Below are 19,812 nucleotides of genomic sequence, written 5' to 3'. Positions count from 1 at the left end.
CGGGTTGTACATTTCATCACCTGGTTGATGGCATGAAGGAAAGTATGGGTTGTACATTTCATCATCTGGTTGGTGGCATGAAGATGAGTTCCTTCTTCACATTTCGTCACCTGGTTGGTGAGAATAAGGGCAAGGTGTCTAGGCACATTGTAGCAAGTGTCGAATGACACAAAGTATGTTGAACCCTTTCAAAGCATAGTTGGCTTATGTATGAATGTGTTGGAATGTATGATTGAACGAATATACTGTGAAGCTGTTCGTTTATTTGTATAGTCTTGTTGACATATACTTAGACTTTATTTCATGTTGGAAGCATTCATGTTGAAGCTTTGAACCCGAGTGTTTCATTGCTAGGAATGTAAGAGGATTAGGACCGAGTTGTCTAAATCACCTCTTTATTGAATTCATGCCAAATAGTCTTCGTTACATAGGATGCCGAACGGCTGAAGCTTAACATTTGTTCAATGTGAGTTTACTTGTAATAGTACTTCAAATGATCAGCGTTCCATGGATGGCCAATGGTCTTGCCATCGGAGCTTCTAAGCTTGTAGGAGCCAGGGCGACTGATGCCAACAACTTCACACGGTCCATCCCAGTTTGGACTAAGTGTTCGCTCAATCGGGACTCTGTCGCAAAGTAATATTTTCTTCAATACCCAGTCCCCTACTTTGAAAGAATGAGGTTTGACCCTTGAGTCATAGTAGTTGGAGATACGTTGCTTGTAGGCGACATTCCTCAAGTGAGCCTGGTTTCTGTGTTCTTCGACTAGATCTAAGTTGAGGGTAAGTTGTTTGTCATTTTCGCTTTGCACGTAGTTCTGGACTCGGAACGTTGATTGCTTAAGCTCAATTGGGACAATTGCCTTTGTACCAAAGGCAAGTGAGAATGGGGTTTCTCCAGTTGATGTTTAATACAAAGTGCGGTATGACAAAAAAACTTGAGGTATAAATTTTGGCCAACAACCTTTAGCGTTTTCCAAGCTGGTTTTCAAAGTTCGCTTGATTATTTTGTTGATGGCTTCAACTTGTCCATTAGACTGAGGATGAGCTGGGGAGGCAAAACATAAGTTGATGTTGAACTTAGAGCAGAACATCCTGAACTTATTGTTGTCGAACTGTCGCCCGTTGTCAGTGACTATCGCATTGGGAATGCCGAATCTGCAAAGGATGTTCTTTCATACGAAGTCTTCTATTTTTACCTCAGTAATGGTTGCCAATGGTTTTACTTCGGCCCATTTTGTGAAGTAGTCAACTGCAATGATTGCATAGCGGACCTTGCCCTTCCCTGCAGGCTTTGGGCCGATCAAAACAAGTCCCCATTGGGCGAAGGGCTAAGGTTGATCATAGGAGTGAGCGGCTCGGGAGGGGAGTGAGGAATAGTTGCGTAGCGTTGACACTTATCACATGAGCGGGATATTCTGATGGCATCTTGATGGAGTGTTGGCCAGTAATATCCTTGGCGAAAAGCCTTGTGTGCTAGGGATCGAGATCCAGCATGATCTCCACATACTCCTTCATGTATTTCCTGAAGAACAGTTTCCGCCTCTAAGAGCGTAAGGCATCTTAGGTATGGTAGATTAAAACCCCGTTTGTAGAGTTGGTCATTAATGATCAAGTAACGGGTAGCCTTGTATCGAATTTGCTTAGCTTGGACTTTGTCATTTGGAAGGGTGCCATGAGCAAGGAATCTATAAATCGGGGTAATCCAACTATCCCCATGTTGTAAGTTGCACACTTTCGCAGCCATGATGCTTGGTGTTGCCAACAATTTGACCTGAATTTTTCTCCCAATCTTGTCTTCCACCGCTAAGGCGAGGCGAGCCAAAGCATCTGCATGATTGTTTACCGTTCGAGGAATTTGGGTGATCTGGTAGTGGAATTGCTGGAGCAACAATTGTGTTTGTGCCAGATATGCTGCCATAGAGCTATCCTTAGCGTCAAAGTTGTTGGTGACCTGGTTAACCACCAATTAGGAGTCACTGAAGATATCAATTCGTTTAACCCCAAGGTGTTTGGCTAAACATAAGCTTGCTAGGAGGGCTTCATATTAGGCCTCATTGTTCGACGCCTTGAATTTGAAACGAAGAGCATACTCCATCGCCACTTTGTCAGGGGTCATATAGACTAGTCCTGCTCCACAACCCTGTTGGTTGGACGAGCCATCAACATATAGACTCCATGTTAGGGCTGTTGGTTCTATTTTCTGAGCTTCCGAGGGTAATGAAACCACTTTTTTAGGCGTAGAAACAATGTCAACATGATACGTGAAGTCGGCGATGAAGTCTGCCACTGCTTGACCCTTTTCAGCTGGTTTTGGTTGGTAGGAGATATCAAACTCACCCAATGTTATTGCCCATTTGATCATTCGCCCGGAAGTGTCAGGACTTTGGAGTATCTGTCGAAGAGGATGATTGGTAAGCATGATGATGGAGTGTGCTTGGAAGTAAGGGCGAAGTTTTCGAGCAGACATGACCAATGCTAAAGCCAATTTCTCAATGTTAGAGTATCGTGCTCGAATAAAAACGAAACTTACTGCTGAAGCCGATACCGACATATAGATAATGAAAGTGTCACCAACCTCAGGTTTTGAGAGCAGATGGGTTTTACTCATATAGTCTTTGAGGTTCTTGAATGTCTCAGCACATTCATCAGTCCATGTAATGTACTTCTTACTTCCCTTAAGTGCTTTGAAGAAAGAAGCACATATGTCTGTGGCTTTAGAGATGAACCTAGTTTAGGCTGCCACCTTGCCAGTAAGACTTTGAATGTCTTTTGAAGTTACCGGTTCCTTTATGTCGAGATTGCTTTGATCTTCTTGGGATTAGCCTCAATGCCTCGTTGGCTTATCATGAAGCCTAAGAATTTGCTAGAGCCTACGCCGAAGGCACATTTGTTGAGGTTCAACCTCATCCGATACCTCTTCAGAATGGTGAAAGTTTCAAATAGGTTGGTGATGTGTTGGTCAGCATGTTTGCTTTTGACTAACATATCATCAACGTAAACTTCCATGCTCTTCCCAATTTTTTCGGCGAACATTGAATTGACCAATCTTTGATAAGTTGCTCCTGCATTCTTTAGGCCGAAGGGCATGACTTTATTGCAATATAGTCCCCTGTCAGTAATGAAGGCTGTGTGTTCTTGGTCCGAGGGGTTCATGAGGATTTGGTTGTATCCTGAGTAAGCATCCATGAAGCACAGAAGTTCACACCCTGCCGTAGAGTCTATAAGTCTGTCTATGAGAGGAAAAGGAAAGCTATCATTCGGGCATCTTTTGTTTAGGTCGGTGTAATCGACACACATTCTCCACAAGACCTTTTGGAGCAGGAGACTTTCCTTGGTCGGATTCTTCTTAACAAGGACAATATTTGCTACCCACGTTGGATAATTGACTTCGCAGACGAAGCTTATACCTTTGAGTTTTTCAACTTCTGCCTTTATTGCCTCGTACCGTTTAACGTCATAAGATATTCGCTTCTGTCTCACTGGATTGGTCTTGGGGTCAATACTTAAGCAATGATAGATGATATCGGGAGAGATGCTTGGCATGTCCTCGTATGACCAGGTGGAGACCTCAGTGTTCTCTTGCAAAAAAGAGATCAATGTCAACCGAATGGGTGGTGACAAGGTGGTACCAATCTTCACCATGCGATCCGGATAATCTTTTGAGATAGAGTCATTCTCCAATTCTTCAGCGGGTTGTGCTTGATGGGTGAAAGAGTCATCTCGAGGATCGTTGGGTTGATTATTGCCACCATGAAGATCCAAGTTGGCTTCGTTTGGGCTGGTCTTTATGACTTGGTCATGTATAGAAAGGGTTTCCTTGGGCACAAGCAAGTGCTGTTGCTTGACCGAAGTGTTGTAACATGATCGTGCACTAAGTTGATCTCCTCTGATGTAACCATTGCCATATGAGGTTGGAAATTTCATCAACAACATATGTGTGGATACCATGGCCTTGAGATCATTGATACATGTGCGTCCGAAGATGACATTGTATGCTGTTGGGCAATCAACCACCAGGAAGTTAGTGGTAATGGTAGCCGTGTAAGGGTCTGTACCCATGGTGAAAGGTAAGTGTATGCTTCCCAAAGGTTGCACGATATCACCGGAGAAGCTTATCAGAGGGGAAATTGAGCGATCGAGCAAGTGTTCAGCTACATTGAGTGCCCTAAAAGCTTCAGTCAACTTGATATTGACCGAAACACCCATGTCTACCAAGATTCGTTGTACTTCGAAGTTGGCTATATGAGCTTCCACGATCAGTGGGTCGTTGTGAGGGTAGATGATACCTCTTTCTTCCTCAGGGTAGAAACATATTGGATCCTAGTTAGGCTTTTGATACTTACCTCCCCTGATGTCTTCCACGTGAAACACTTGGTGGCCAGACCTTAAAGCTTGTTCACTATTTTTCATGGCCCTGTTGGAAGATTTAGATATGGGTGTGCCACCACTTATGGAATATATCACATTCACCTAGCGTTGGTTACGGTTACCCCTTGGAGGGTGAAGGAGGAATCGATCAATTTTTCCTTCACGTGCCAAAGCTTCAATATGATTACGAAGGGTGATAAACTTCTCGCCGTCATGGCTGTTATGCTCGTGGTAGTAGCAAAACGTGCCCGTGTTCTTCGTGTGCTTGTAATCTGGGTGCCTCAGCTTTGGCTTCGGTATCAAGTGTGCTATGCTGGGGTAAATGGCCACACATGTGGTGTTCAAAGGTGTGTATGCCTCATACCTCGGGGTAGGGGGTTGTCCTGACACGTGTTTGATCCACTGTGTTGACTGCCTGGGGTCGAGGATTATCATGGCGATACCATTGGTTATCGCGGTAGTGTCCCTTACTCCTTTTACTAAAATGAGACTGGTGAGGATGGAAATGTTTCCTTTTGCCCTGAGATTGATATGTCTGTTGACTTGGCAAAGTATTAAGTAAGGTAGGGGAGGCACCGCTGCCGTTTGGAAGGTCGAGGTCATCTCATTTGGTTAGATTTGGCTTCCATTCCCTACTTGCTGATAAAGGGTGGCTGTGGGGGTTTCCCTTGATATGTCTTTACCTCGGTAGAAGCATGGTTGTAAGCTTATGCCATCACCTCAGAGTAAGTCTTCCAAGTGTTGGCATTGATCATGTACTTAAAGAAACAGTCACGTAGGCCTGCCGTGAAGACTTTGAGGGCAGTCATGTCGTCTGTCTCGGCACAACGGGAATACTCATGGCTAAAGCGGCCAGCATACATACGTAATAACTTGTCTGGTTTCTGGCGAATAGTGTACAAGTCATCCGCAGAGTGCAAGCGATTGGTCTGGAAAATGTGTTGAGAAACAAACAGTTTCCTTAATTCCTCAAATGAGTCTACCATCTCAGGTGGAAGACGATAATACCAGTTTAGAGCTCCACCAGAGAGGGTAGAGGGGAAGAGAAGACATCGCTCTTCGTCGGTGTGCATCCAGTATGCCATGGTAGACTAAAAAAAGTTAATGTGTTCAATTGGGTCCTCTTTTCCAGTATGGAGTTGCAAGCCAAGCTTCTGCTTTGTCTTTGCTTGGAGGGGGTGTCGAGAATCCTCCTTGTAAGAGGGCCAGGCCTAGGTTGGTTCCAATCAGGTATCTCAGCTTGTCGTTCGGCCTTCAACTTGTTTATTTCCTTAAGAAGTTGTAGGACAAGAGGGTCCTGAGTAGAGTCATGTACCACTGGAGCTTTCTTTCGTAAATCCCCATCTCCTTTTGGAAGTATGAAGGTTTTATCAAGAGCATGTGATTTTTCCCTGGACTCGCCGTACTGACTTCCAAGGTATGTCTGTCGGAACATATCTGAGTCCCCTATACCTTTGTGTTTCTCTAGGACCTGTTGCCCCTTCCCCAAATTGGTAGCCGGCCTGGGACATGAGAGGGGACCGAGTCTTTCAGAGATCCATGGGTCATTGATCTTCAAGCTTACATGGATGTGATTGTCTCGACGTTGCTTTAGGAAATCTCGACAGTCGCGAAAGACGACTTTCGATCCTTCCACTCCTTCGGTAAGGAGGTGTCTTCCTCCACTTCTCATACTTCGGGTTGAAACAGCTGGGTTGAGAGAAGTCTCATGTTGATCAATGTTTTGATGATTAGCTCACTCTTCATCAGGGATACCCATGTCGAAGGAAGGTGACCCTCCATGTTGGGGGGCACCGAGATGATGGTTGATGTCAACAAGGGTAACGAGCTTGCATGTTTGAGTACGCCTAGTTTTATGGAGCGTCTCAAAGAGCTTCTCATACTGCTCTTAGAGGACCTCATTCTTCATTACTATCTTGTTGTTTTGAGCTTCTAGCTTATCGACTTTAGCTTGAAGAGCAACCCTCTTTCCTTCATTCTTTCATTGCTTCACACTATGTGTGAGGGGGGTGTCATTCTGTGTGCTGTGGCTTCCTTCGCTCCCCATGTTGGAGAGGGATGTCCGGTTAAAAGAGAGTGTACGAATGGTGGAAACCAGCTTGACAAAGCTGAAGATAGTGGAAATAAGTGTCGTTCCCACAGACGGCGCCAAATGTTGATGCACAAAATCAGTGAGGACTTTGGTACAACAGAAAGTGTTAAGTTTGTGACCTTCGTTAGATTGCTCTGGTCACTAGTGTGGATAAATATGTAAATGAATAGAGACAGGGAAGCAAACATAAGATGTACGTGGTTCACCCAGATTGGCTACGTCCACGGAGTAGATGAGTTCTTATTAATTGTGAAGGGTTTACACAAGTACATAGGTTCAAGCTCTCCTTTAGTGAGTACAAGTGAATGATTTAGTATAAATGACATTAGGAAATATTGTGAGAGAATGATCTTTATTTATAGAAGAGAGTTTCTAGTTTCATTTTGACATTGACACTTGTGGTGCTGTGATTGGCCTTTGATGTCGACACGTTTCACGTTATGATTGGCCTATGATGTTGACATGTGTCGCGTTGTGATTGGCCTCTTGGTTGGAAGGAGACTCTTGTGGGTCCTTGGCGATATAATATTGACCAGTGCTTAGTAGTTTTGGGGTTAGTCAAGTATGGTACAAACAAAGTTAATTAAAAAGAGCTACTCTCCTTGGAGTTGTTCATCTTTTTATGTGGAGAATGTAGCTGAACTCGAAGAAGGAGCTCCCAGGTTAGTTATTAATTTCAAACCATTAAATAAATCTCTTAGATCGATTAGGTATCCTATTCCAAATAAGAAAAAGCTATTAGGCAGGCTGAATCAAGCTGTGATATTTTTCAAATTCGGTATGAAATTTGGATAGAAGATTTAAATCAAAGAGAATGACAGATACAAGACTGCTTTCAATGTGCCATTCGGACATTATGAATGAAATGTCATGCCTTTTGGATTAAAGAATGCTCCATCCGAATTTCTAAATATTATGAATGACATTCTTAATCCTTACTTTACTTTCACTATTGTATATATTGATGATGTGTCACTATAAGCCAAAAGAGTTCTACCTGATAGACTGCTCGTAGCTGAGTTACCTCCTCCTACCCCTTTTCTTTGATCATGTTTAAAGATGGACAAAATTAAGTCTTTAATTGAATCAAGTTCTTCCTGCTCTAAAGAAGATCTGAAAATGAAGGTTTTGAAGATTCTTGATCTAGATTGCCTAGATGAAGATATGGTGTCAGCATTTGTGTCATCTCAACATCAGATGGACAAAGACTTGGAACAAGATTGTTTTGGAATCCTTCCTCCTATCCGCCAAGACAAATAAAGCATGAAATGCTTATAAAAGAAAAAGAATAAAGTTAAGATGTTGACTAATATCTAGACGACAACAATTATTCATTCCTTCAATAATTGTCCTTGCTTACTGTACCTGGTGTTTCGGGGTGCTTCTTTTGTTGCGTAATCTTTCTTTTCCTGTTCAACCATGTGAAGCTGAGTTAGATCTACTTTATAAAGTGAAGATGCCGCCCAATGTGCATGTCTGCTTTATGGGCCTCTCTGTTTTTGCGACCCCTGGTCTTGTCGTTTGCCCTTTAGTTTGCTATTTATAGAGCACCTTTGCTCAGTTGTTTGTGCGCTTAATTTTCTCACTGTGTAAAAAACTCTCAAGGTTGAGTGCTTCCTCTCTCTTTATATCAAAACTTTGAGATAAATGTGAGTTTGTTTCTTCATACGTTTGATATCTCTTTTAATTTCTATTTACAATTTTTCATTACTCTATTTATATATGTATATGTATATATAAATAAGGTAAGATTCGAGACACATATTTTTTACTCACATTTTTGTTACTCTCATTCCGCAACTTCTTAAAAAATCGGTGCCGCTATCCATACATATTCCAACATTTGGGTGAACCAAGCATATGTGCAAAAGGTTAGGGTTAACACTGCATCCCAGTTTCGTGCGGCAATGACAGCGCCCAATCAAGCTTACCCGCACGCATTTGTGAGTGGTGACCTCACTTCTTTGGAGTATGAAAGAAGTACTTATTTCTTAATTAATTAATTGAGAATGTTACCTAAATCACATAAAGTGAGATGGTAATGCGCTCCTGTGCAGATCTCAGCCCCACTTTATGTGAGCGTGTTGTAATTTGATTACTTTATGTCAATAATTATTCAAACGTAATGTTGCAATCTAACAAATCCAACAGGGTTAGAGTTTGAGGTTATTTTTCAAATTGGGAGTGTTAACATGTAATACGATTTCATTTTATGGTGTTATGGTAAGGTGAGTAAGAGAATATTAAGAGCTCTGTTGACCTCTTTATATAATCATATTTGATGATGGTCGAGAAATAAAAAGAGTCACAAAACTAAGTTTAGGCTGCATGCATGTTTCTTAATTACCTCTAACGTTAAGAATTAATTCAAAATTTGCATGCATATAACCATTACCAAATATATAAATGTGAGTTCTACTCCAATGTGAAAGTTGTATATTTGAGATTTCATTTAATTTTCTGTTTTTGATTGGCGGAAAATATGTATAAAAAAAAGTTATTTAGCTAAAAGTCAATAAAATCTTTATTAATTAGTCATATATCTATCAATAGTCAATTTTTTTTTTGAACATAATCAATGAAATATTTTAATTAATTAGAAATATGTCAATAAGGAATGCTACATGAATTTTCGTCCTATATAAAAGGTGATCCTTATTCCCTCTTTTTGCCCACCCTCTTTCTGATTGATCGGCAGCTATATTAGGAGTACGATTCTCTTTTCCTTTTTCCTTCTCTCATCTTTTTTTTTTCTTTATCAAGAAGTCAACATAAAATGCTAATTTGACTTAATCGTAACGGTTCAAATAGGAAGTAATTGAAGGGAGAGGGGCTCACCCCACCGAGTCCATCAATCTCTCTCCTCTCTGGTCCCATTTTTTTCTCTCTTTCTTCAGTCACCATTTCATCTTCATCTTTTAATCTTCTTCTTCTTTGTCTCATCTTCTCTCTCTTCTAATACATTAGCCACCCAAGAAAACAATACAGATTCCTGCTCCAACTAAGCCTATCAGAATAAGAAATTAGGGGGTTTAAAAAAATCTTTTTGTTTCTTTATGGTTATTGGGTTTACAATTGACTTTTGTGGCTCTATGCAAAACTCTAGCTGGATTACCATAACTAACAGTTGCGAATGGTTTCTTGAAAATGAATTCAATCCATCATTCTAAGAGGAGAAAACAAGAGATCGAGGAGAGAAAAGATTGATGGAGACGTTGGCGTGAGCAACCATGATTGCAAACGAGAGATCAAATTTGATTTTTTTCAATTCGGTGCTGATCTTGGAACATGGAAGCTGATTTTGTTTTGGCTTAAGAAAGAGTTTACTAGTTCAGGGGTTTGGGATGTTTTGGGGGGGGGGGGGTGGGGGAGGGAAGAGAGATCAGATTTTGGAATGTCTTAATTGAATTATATGTCGACACGGCATTGAATTATCGTTCTGTTGTCTCCTGAATTCAGGCACCGCATGCAGTTTTTGTTTTATTATAATCAAATTAATCACGTTTAATAATGGTTTTAGTATTATAAAAGAGTCTGAAATCATTAACAAAAAAGTCGAATATTTGACATAACTAATTGACAACAATAAATTAGAAACATACAGAGTCTGAATCACAGAACAACAGAACAAAAACTGTAATGCATAAATTAGATTGACTTATTCTCAAATATAAAAAAATTTGATAAAGGGGAGGCCATCTATTATGTAATGGTATAATTAGTAATTTTGTTTGATATAGGTGCAATAGTGTACTTTAAAGTTCCACTAACCTATTTATAATTAACATAAATATTATTGACAGATTGTTGATATTGTAACACATTTATTATTTAATAAAAACTTATTCAAATATATATTTACATTTTTTATTTACATTTTTCAGCCAAAATGTATATTTTACTCTTCATAGTAGAGTTTTCCACCAACAAAAAATTGAAAATACATTTTGCATCTTCATTAAAGATGCCCTAATCCATCTTCAAATTTTGGTTTGCCTCATTTTTAAGGAGAGAGATGTAAGTGAGAAATCTTATATTTGATTCTCGTCAATGACGAATTTGAACCACATTATTGTTAGTCCATTATGGGGCTAAACCCACCACTCTTATTTAATGCAGATAATATCGTTTGTTAAAAAAAAAGGAAAAAAAATTATGTATCATCTTATTAATTCACGGGCCGATTGAAGATAGGATGTTATCCACTAACTCATGCATGCGGCATTATATTTTTGACCCACGTTATTTGGTAAATACATTTGGTGAAACAATTGGGTAGAAATTATTAAATAATAAGCGTATGGTTCAATTGTGTTCTTTTCAATGGGTACAATTCATTGTTTAAACTTAATTCATCCGGAGAAAATTACTTAAAGTTTGTGAAAACAAAATATAGATACACTATCAGAAATTGCCACTGTCGGATGAAATTTATTTACTTAAGGATTGTGAAAACAAAAGATGGATGCACTATTAGAAATTATCATTTGTCCGACGAAAGTTTGCTTGGCGAAACAAATTTTATTAGGCAAAGTAACCTTATTTACTTAAGGATTGTGAAAACAAAAGATGGATGCACTGTCACATCCCGGCCCGGGTCCATCACATCCCGGACCCGTTCTACCACCGTAACACGATATTATCCGCTTTGGGCTTACCATTCCCTCACGGTTTTGTTTTTTGGAACTCATGAGCAACTTCCTAGTGGGTCACCCATCCTGGGAGTGCTCTGACCTCCTTCTCACTTAACTTCGGAGTTCCTACGGAACCCAAAGCCAGTGAGCTCCCAAAAAGCCTCGTGCTAGGTAGGGATGAGAATATACATTTAAGGATCACTCCCCTGGGCGATGTGGGATGTTACAATCCACCCCCTTAGGGGCCCGACGTCCTCGTTGGCACACTTCTGACCAAGGATTGGCTCTGATACCATTTGTCATATCCCGGCCCGAGTCCACCACATCCCGGGCCCGTTCCACCACCGTAGCACGATATTGTCCCTTTGGGCTTACCATTCCCTCATGGTTTTGTTTTTGGGAACTCACGAGCAACTTCCCAATGGGTCACCCATCCTAGGAGTGCTCTGGCCTCCTTCTCGCTTAACTTCGAAGTTCCTACGGAACCCGAAGTCAGTGAGCTCCCAAAAGGCCTCGTGCTAGGTAAGGATGAGAATATATATTTAAGGATCACTCCCTTGGACGATGTAGGATGTTACATGCACTATTAGAAATTATCATTTGTCCAACGAAAGTTTGCTTGGCGAAACAAATTTTATTAGGCAAAGTAACTTTACCTGACAGAATAAAACATTTGGTCGGACAAAAGTGGTCAACATTTTGGTTTTTTCAAAGACCTTTGCCCAACAAAAAACGTTCGATGGGCAAAGAAACATTTATCGGGCAAAATATTCATGTCAAGGGAAAAACTTGGTGTGTAATATGCAACCCTTTGAGGAACCCTACAAGTTTCGTCTGGCCAAAGGTATAATTTGTAATTTAGGGTTCGGGGTTTACAATTCTTTGAGCAAAATGAAAATTTTCGTCGGACAAAAGTGAGGGACATTTTGGCATATTCAATTTCTTCGATGGTTCTGCAAAATTAGTTTCAACAATCCAACCGTCAATGTAGTTAGTGTATACTCCAAGATGACATATGCAAAATCACCCAAATGCAAGTTTCTGAGATTAGGAATGAAGAATTTTGAATAGAAATTTCTACTCATCATTGAATAGCCAAATAATGTTTTGTGTGTGTGTGTACACACACATACTCTACACACACATACTCCATTGAAAATTCACGAATTACGGTTTTACTCCAAATACGGTTATGTATATAAAACTCACATCGGTCAAAGAAACAAATGAAAAACCAATATATAGAGAGAACTGTTTTTACACTTCGAAACAGTCAACATGCAATCGAGCAAGGGTCTTCTTTAAATCACGTAATAATTTGCGATTAAATTTGGTCATAATATCATCGATATCAATCCTTGACAAAATTTGCCTCCGTCCTGAAAAACTGATACAATATTTATTAACTCCTTTGACGGTTAAACGTATCATCATGATTTAACAATTATTTTAGCTCTGATTTTGATTTTTTTTTTGCAACTACATTCCTCAACCTATAAGAATACAATAAACGAACCAGATCATCCATTTAAAATATTTACACTAGTGGTTACAATAAAAACTTATCGTTCTACTTAATAGAAGTATATAATAAACTTTAAGTGTTTGTTAAATCTATGGTGCTAAAGAAATACGCAGTCTACAAAACTAATTTTAGCGATCCAACCGTCTCACATTTTTAAAATAGTACAAGATTACATACGCCACAAATAACCTAAAACAAACTTTCAGTGATTAGGTAACAGGACGAAATCATTCAACAATTAGAAATGTAGTATCACGATTTAACGATTATTTTAACTCTAGTTTTGATAATTTTTTCAAATACACTCCTCGAAGCTATAAGAATACAATGAATGGACCCGGTTATCAATTTAAAATATACACTAGTGGTTAAAACAAAATCTTACGTTTTACATAATAGAAGTAAAGAATAAACTCCAATTGTTTGTTGAATATATTGCGTTGACAGGATATGCAATTTACGAAACTAATTTCAAAATGATCCAATTGTCACACTTTTTTTTTAATATAGTACGAGATCCATACGCCAAAAATCACCTAAAACAAACTTTTAGACATTAGGTAATGGGACAAAATCCTTCGCGGGTTAGAAACGTATCATCACAATTTAACAGTTATTTTAGCATCAATTTTGATGATTTTTTTGCAAATACACTACTTGACTCTAGAAGAATATAATGATAGAACCCAATTATTAATTTAAAATATCTACATTAGTTGTGGGATCTTGTGGCCTATGAGTGGTCAAGTTCGGGACCTCGTGTGATCTTCTTCATCTAGCTTTCCGCCTGCAAGTGGGACGTCTTCCAGACTGTAGCAAGTGGAGATGGAGTTAGAGGCTATGCGCCAATGAGAAGAAGAAACGCGCCAGTGGAATCAGGAGATTCAGTGGTACATTATTATGATGACGCATGCAATGGTAGCCTCTGGTATTGGCCTCCCTATTCCTCCGAACGATCTTATGCCACCACCACAAGAGTAGATAGTTGAAGATATTTGACATGTAAATTTGAACGCAAATTTTCATTCCTTTTGAAATTAATATAATGAAAACTAATTAATTTATTTAAATTAAATATAATTTAAATTACGTTTTAAAAAAATTAAAACATTTACGGGCAAATACGTTCATCAAGTATGCATTTTGTATTCTTATATATTTTCTTTAAATTCATTAAGCATTTTGCTTGACGAATATCTTTGTTGTGCAAACATTACTTGCCCATTTGAAAAGTCGTCGGGCAAGTTTTGATCAATACATTTTGCCCGACGAAAATTTTTATTGGGTAAACTTTCGTACCATGACCTTTGCTTGACGAATTTCTGTTTGGCGAAGGTTTAGGCGATTAAAGCCTTATTTTGCCCTACTAAATCCTTTCGTCTGAAAGGGGTTTTTTTTTTTTTTTTTTTTTTTTTTTTTTTGTAGTTATATATGAAGAGTCTAAGCATTTTATTGTATTTTATTACAAACCATATTACTGGTCTAGACTAGAAAAGAAAGTCGGTTTAAACGTGAAACATTGTAGGTTGAAAAAGAAAATATCAATAAATCAGTTGCGTACATGTGACCCTCTACATCATGTTCCATACAAGCTAATTGTTGTAGGCTAATATTATTATATTCACCGTTTTAAGGTGGGTTAACTGTCATTGTATACCTGTTAAAGCTTGTCGTCATTGTCATGTGCTAGCTAGCTTCAAAAACACACGTTTAGATTTGTAAATCTTCTAGTTTTCCATCTTCCACGCAAACAATATGCATGATAATCAAACAACCATCTCAAATTGCATGATCTTAACTGCCATACCCACAAATACCAAAAGTAATTAAACAAAAAAGAAAACCAATGAATTTTCATAGATTTTGTGCCAGAATCATTCATATTGAATCTCTGAATCATATATATGTCTTTTTTCTTTCTTTTTTTTTTTGTTTTATTTTCATCACTCTTTGAAAATATTATTTCACATGTAGATTTATTTAAGTGCAAATTATTTGTACATTGACGATGCATGTCGATTTTTTATCTACTGTTATGGCAAACAAGAATCTGTAAATGATTATGTCCCGACTCGTTAATAAAGAATTTTTTTTAGTATTTTTAAATAATCATTTTCTCATTAAAAAAAAGGATTTAATCGTAGAAAGAGTAGATGATTTCAAAATGTTAGTAACAACTAATATAAATTCCCACGTGAGGTTCACATTCAGGTTATAGATGAAGAATGAACAGATTTTTAGTTTTGAACTTAATTTTTAACAAATTTTATCACAAGAGCTATATTCCAACTACTCTATTATGAAGTTACTATACGATGCTACATGGAATCCCTTTGCATGGTACTGTTGGTATTTTGGGAAATCGAAAACAGAAAAACTGTTATTACAAAAGAAAGTCAAAGGACAAAGTAGTTGCAAATTACTGATGGTATTACTTGACGGAAAGGGATCATCTCCGGATCCCTTCCATTTAATCCTCCTCATCAAACAATCCGAACTCTTAAAATTTAATCAAACGGCTAATAACACGGGCTTACTCTAAAAGTTATAGTAACTTTAGCTGTTAGATCAAATTTCAAGGATCCAAATTGTTTAATGAGGAGGATTATGTGGAAGGGATCTGACAGAGGATCCCTTTCCTTGACTATCTTCAAAGACCTAAATGGTTAAAAAAGTCAATAAATCAGATGTATATATGGGTTATCTAACTCATGGATTGGTCCACCTAGGACTAATAGGTTTGAATGTAAATTCAAAGCTGAAGCCATCTCCCTAGTTTTCTCTCCATGCCGTGGAATGTGGATAATCAAAGAGTCCATCAATTTGGATACTTAAAACTGTACTCATTCCAATGCCATTGCAATAGTATAGCAGAGAGAGCGCAAATTAAGGCGGTCACTAGCAATTTGTGAGGACGTGAAGATTAAAGAATCAGGTGAAATAATAAATCTTCCAAGGGTTTATAAGTAAGTTGGGATACTTTTTATATTACTAATTAGTTTTATAGTGAATTTCAATTTTTTTCATGGTATTAGAGCAAGTTGACGCACGTGTGAAGCCCAACAATCATGTGCATCACGTCACTCAGTTTGTGTTGTCCACTTGTTTGACTTGAAAATTCGTCACATATGAAGGGATTTGTGAGGATGTGAATGTTAAAAAGTCTCACGTTGAAAAATAGAAAAACCTTGCAACTTTTTATATTACCAATTAATTTTATGGTGGAACATCTTCTTCACAATCCAACCTACAGTTTGTTGTTATAAAAAAAGTGAAAAGGGTTGGCCTGGCGGAATGTTGATGAGCGTATTTTCATAATCGTTTAAGGAAGTTTTGATAGAAATATTACTAGATTATAGTGAATATTATTAGACTATAGTATTAATTGTTAAGTAATTACGTGAAATTAAATTAAAAATACGAGTCTCACATTTTATTGTTATAAAGTATCTTCAAATGACGTGTTCAAACACATCTATCTTTTTTAAATTTTATTATTAAAATATTATAATAATTTAGCAGATGGAAAAGTTTCGTATGTGGTTTTTTAATGCACTTGTAAAGGTAACTAATAAGAAAAAAATGAAAATAATAGGAGAAATAGAAAATGTTGAGGTTTGAATTAATGCCAACGGTGTGGCTAACCAAATGCTTTTGGTCAACCTTCCTTCTCTCTCTTTAATTGTGTTCCTACAAATACACACTGCAAACCCTTCCTCTTCTCGACAACCTCCTCTGTTTATGTATCTCTCGTTTCTCGCTTTCTTCAACCTTTCTCTGTCGTATCTTTCAAAATTTCTCTTTCCATCTCTGAAACAGGTTTAGGGTTATCAAAAAACCACGGTCCTCCCAATGGTTCTTCTCAAACTCACAGATGGGGTTTTGTACCAGCTGCTGGCAAGCACATGCCAAAGAGCTGCAAGAAAAGTGAGAAACTATGGCTCCATCGTAGGCAATTCTCCTCCTCTCACCTCACCGCAAAAACAACCCTTTTCATTTCCCAGTTTCACAATGTGTAATTTGGAGGGCAGAGACTGTGAGACAATTGCATGTGACATTTTTGGATCCCTTTTGAAATCCCAGTCTGTCTTTCCTTACTTCATGCTTGTTGCCTTTGAAGGTGGCAGCATTTTCAGAGCCCTTCTCTTGCTTCTATCGTACCCGGTTTTGCTGGTTTTCGACTACGAGCACAGATTAAGGGTTATGATTTTCATAACTTTTTGTGGTCTCAGAAAAAAAGATATGGAGAGTGTTGGAAGGGCTGTTTTGCCCAAGTTTTATCAGGAAAATCTCAACCTTCAGGCCTATGAGGTTTTTGCCTCAGCGGGATTTAGGGTTGTCCTCACAAGTGTCCCTAGAGTCATGGTTGAACATTTTCTCAAGGATTATATGGAAGTTGGTGATGTTTTGGGGACTGAATTGCACACTGTTGGGCACTACTTCACTGGTTTGTTATCCAGCTCTGGTTTTCTTGTGAAGCACAATGCTCTCAAAAAATATTTTGGAGACAAAAGACTAGATATTGGAATTGGTTCTTCAAGCGTCGAAGATAGTCTTTTTATCTCCCTTTGCAAGGTATGTAATACCACTTTCAAATAAGTACCAAGTTTTATTTGTCCTTACACCTGAAGTCCTAGTTTGACCACTAATGCTGTATACCTCAATATGTATTAGGGTTAGTCTTACACCCAACCCATAACTAGCTAGTTATAGGTATTATGATCTTATCAACTTTCTGGTTTAGGGTACTTTATCTCCAAAGAAAATGTCAAATTATAAGAGTCAAATTACAATTGATGGTTGATGTGGCAATTTGAAATCTTATATCAAATTTGTACTTCTCCAAAAGAATTGTCAAATGTTATTTTATAATTTAAGTAGAACTTTAAATGGTTAAAATTATTAAAAAATGTTGAAACAAATTTTTTATTGGTTGAAATGTTAGTGGAATAAGGGATCCACCATTAAAAATAATTAAAAATAAATTTGACTCCAAATCACAAAGCCTTCAAATCCAATCAGCAAATAACAATTTGATTGGAGAAATTTTGATGTCAAATATGTCCAATGATATTCCACCTAAGATTTGGATGGTGTTGGAAGGTTTTGGGATACTATTACTAATAAGTCACATCAATGGCATTAGAAAATCATTTTCACAAATTACATCCTTTTCGCATTTCCAGTTTCCATCATGTATTTTTTTATCTAAAATAACCCAAGAGGAATTCCCTTTCATTCCTTTCATTAATGGGAGGTGTTGCACATATTTAATTTCCTTTTTTTCTCTCTTGCAAGTATAATATTTTTGGCCTAGAAATATGGTACATATATGTATTACCATGCATTGGTGGATGAGTCTACTATGTATATTTATGTAAAGCTAGAACATTACGAGAGATGTTTAAACGTGATTGCCTGATTACACTGTCATTTAGTGTTACTAACCCACTTAATTGCAACAGGAAGCCTATGTAGCGAACAAGGAAGACAACAAGAGCGGTACAAATTCAGCAATGCCTAGGCACAAGCAGCCAAAGCCAGTAATATTTCATGATGGAAGGTTAGCATTCTTGCCTACTCCATCTGCAACCCTAGCCATGTTTTTGTGGCTCCCTCTTGGACTAATCCTAGCCATATTAAGAATCTCAGTTGGCATTATCCTCCCCTGCAAAATTGCCCTATTTTTGACCTCCTTGACAGGTGTCAATCTCTCAGTTAAAGGCTGCTTAAACCCCACTTCCTCAAACCCACAAAAAAAAGGAGTCCTCTATGTTTGCACACACAGAACCCTACTGGACCCAGTTTTCCTTAGTTTGGCTTTGGGCAAGCCTTTAACAGCAGTCACATACAGCTTGAGCAAAATGTCCGAAATCATAGCGCCGATCAAGACAGTCCGATTAACCAGAGACCGAAAACAAGACGGTGAAACCATGGGGAGGCTACTTAGTGAAGGAGATTTGGTGGTTTGCCCCGAAGGAACAACTTGTCGAGAGCCGTATTTGCTGAGATTCAGCTCACTGTTTGCAGAACTGGCTGATGAGATTGTGCCAGTAGCCATCAACACAAATGTGAGCATGTTTTATGGGACTACAGCCAGTGGACTAAAATGCTTGGACCCAATTTTCTTCCTGATGAACCCTGGGCCTGCATATTATATTGAAGTTCTTGGGAGGCTCCCAAGAGAGCTGACTTGCGCTGGGGGAAAGTCTAGCAATGAAGTGGCTAATTACATTCAGAGGAAATTGGCTGATGCTTTGGGATTTGAGTGCACCTCTCTTACAAGGAGGGATAAATATTTGATGCTGGCTGGGAATGAAGGAATTGTCCCTGATAATAAGAGAAAGAAGCCTTAATTTTCATATAATTAAAAAAAAAAATATCCTCAAAGTTTAGGACTATTCAATTTTAATTATAAGGACATTTTGGTATGAAATGTCTATAATGGGTCAACCTATTTTCTCTATTTACTCTTATACCATTATTCCATTCATCATGGCAGGTGCCACATTAATTAATGTTTACATTTTGTCTCATGTTTGAATTATTGTACGTTACTTTGTATGGTGCTATTGTAAAATATTCTCTACTTGCATTACTGTGCTACTTTTTCATCTTTTGTTTATCTACTTCTAACTTTTTATGCTTTCATCATGTTGTCGATGTTGTCTAATTCCTCTTTTGTCATATTGTTCTAGTATTGATCATCTCCTTCTTCTAGTTCTGCTTCTCTTTTACTATCTTTTTTTATCTTGTAATTGATTTTTACAATTTCTTCTTTGACATTTTTGAGACTTTCAATATGGCTGATGACAGATATCTGTCTTACTATATATGTACATTTCCTCGTCTTCTGCTACTAATAACATATCATACTTAACATCCTCGAACTCATCTAAGGCTAATGTTTTAGCTCCTTGATATTTCATAATATTTTGTTGTGGAGGAGTCCATCTGTAGGGTGATATAGATGACAGTCTAAAAGATTCTTTATTTATCATGGCTATATGCCTAGCTTATTCTTTGTGCATATGCATTACCAATCTAGAGGATTATTGATAAAACTTATACAAATCTCCTTCCAAACTTCTAAGTAATCTTTTGCTACTTTCTTAAGCTTAACATGAAATAATTCTAATTGGGAACTATGGTTAATAAATATTTTATCAAGATAACCAAACTCTCATAGTA

At 38.0% G+C, this 19,812-nt stretch overlaps 1 protein-coding gene across 1 annotated transcript; it reads left to right on the top strand.

The window, feature by feature from the left end:
• The first annotated feature begins 16,366 nt into the window (after nt 1–16,366).
• LOC126611188 (glycerol-3-phosphate acyltransferase 1-like) lies at nt 16,367–19,237 on the top strand. Its single transcript, XM_050279378.1, has 2 exons — nt 16,367–17,196; nt 18,087–19,237. The coding sequence occupies exons 1-2, from the start codon at nt 16,474–16,476 to the stop codon at nt 18,975–18,977; spliced, it is 1,614 nt and encodes a 537-aa protein (XP_050135335.1). The 5' UTR covers nt 16,367–16,473; the 3' UTR covers nt 18,978–19,237.
• Nucleotides 19,238–19,812: the final 575 nt, after the last annotated feature.

This window comes from Malus sylvestris, chromosome 17, assembly GCF_916048215.2.
Source record: "Malus sylvestris chromosome 17, drMalSylv7.2, whole genome shotgun sequence".
Lineage (NCBI taxonomy): Eukaryota > Viridiplantae > Streptophyta > Magnoliopsida > Rosales > Rosaceae > Malus > Malus sylvestris.
This window is presented reverse-complemented; position numbering and strand designations above follow the sequence as displayed.

Bases quoted from the DNA above. Each gene is read 5' to 3' on its own strand.
- LOC126611188 (XM_050279378.1), top strand. From the start codon at position 16,474: ATGGTTCTTCTCAAACTCACAGATGGGGTTTTGTACCAGCTGCTGGCA. The intron at 17,197-18,086 runs GTATGTAATACC...TAATTGCAACAG, and splicing joins TTTTTATCTCCCTTTGCAAG to GAAGCCTATGTAGCGAACAA.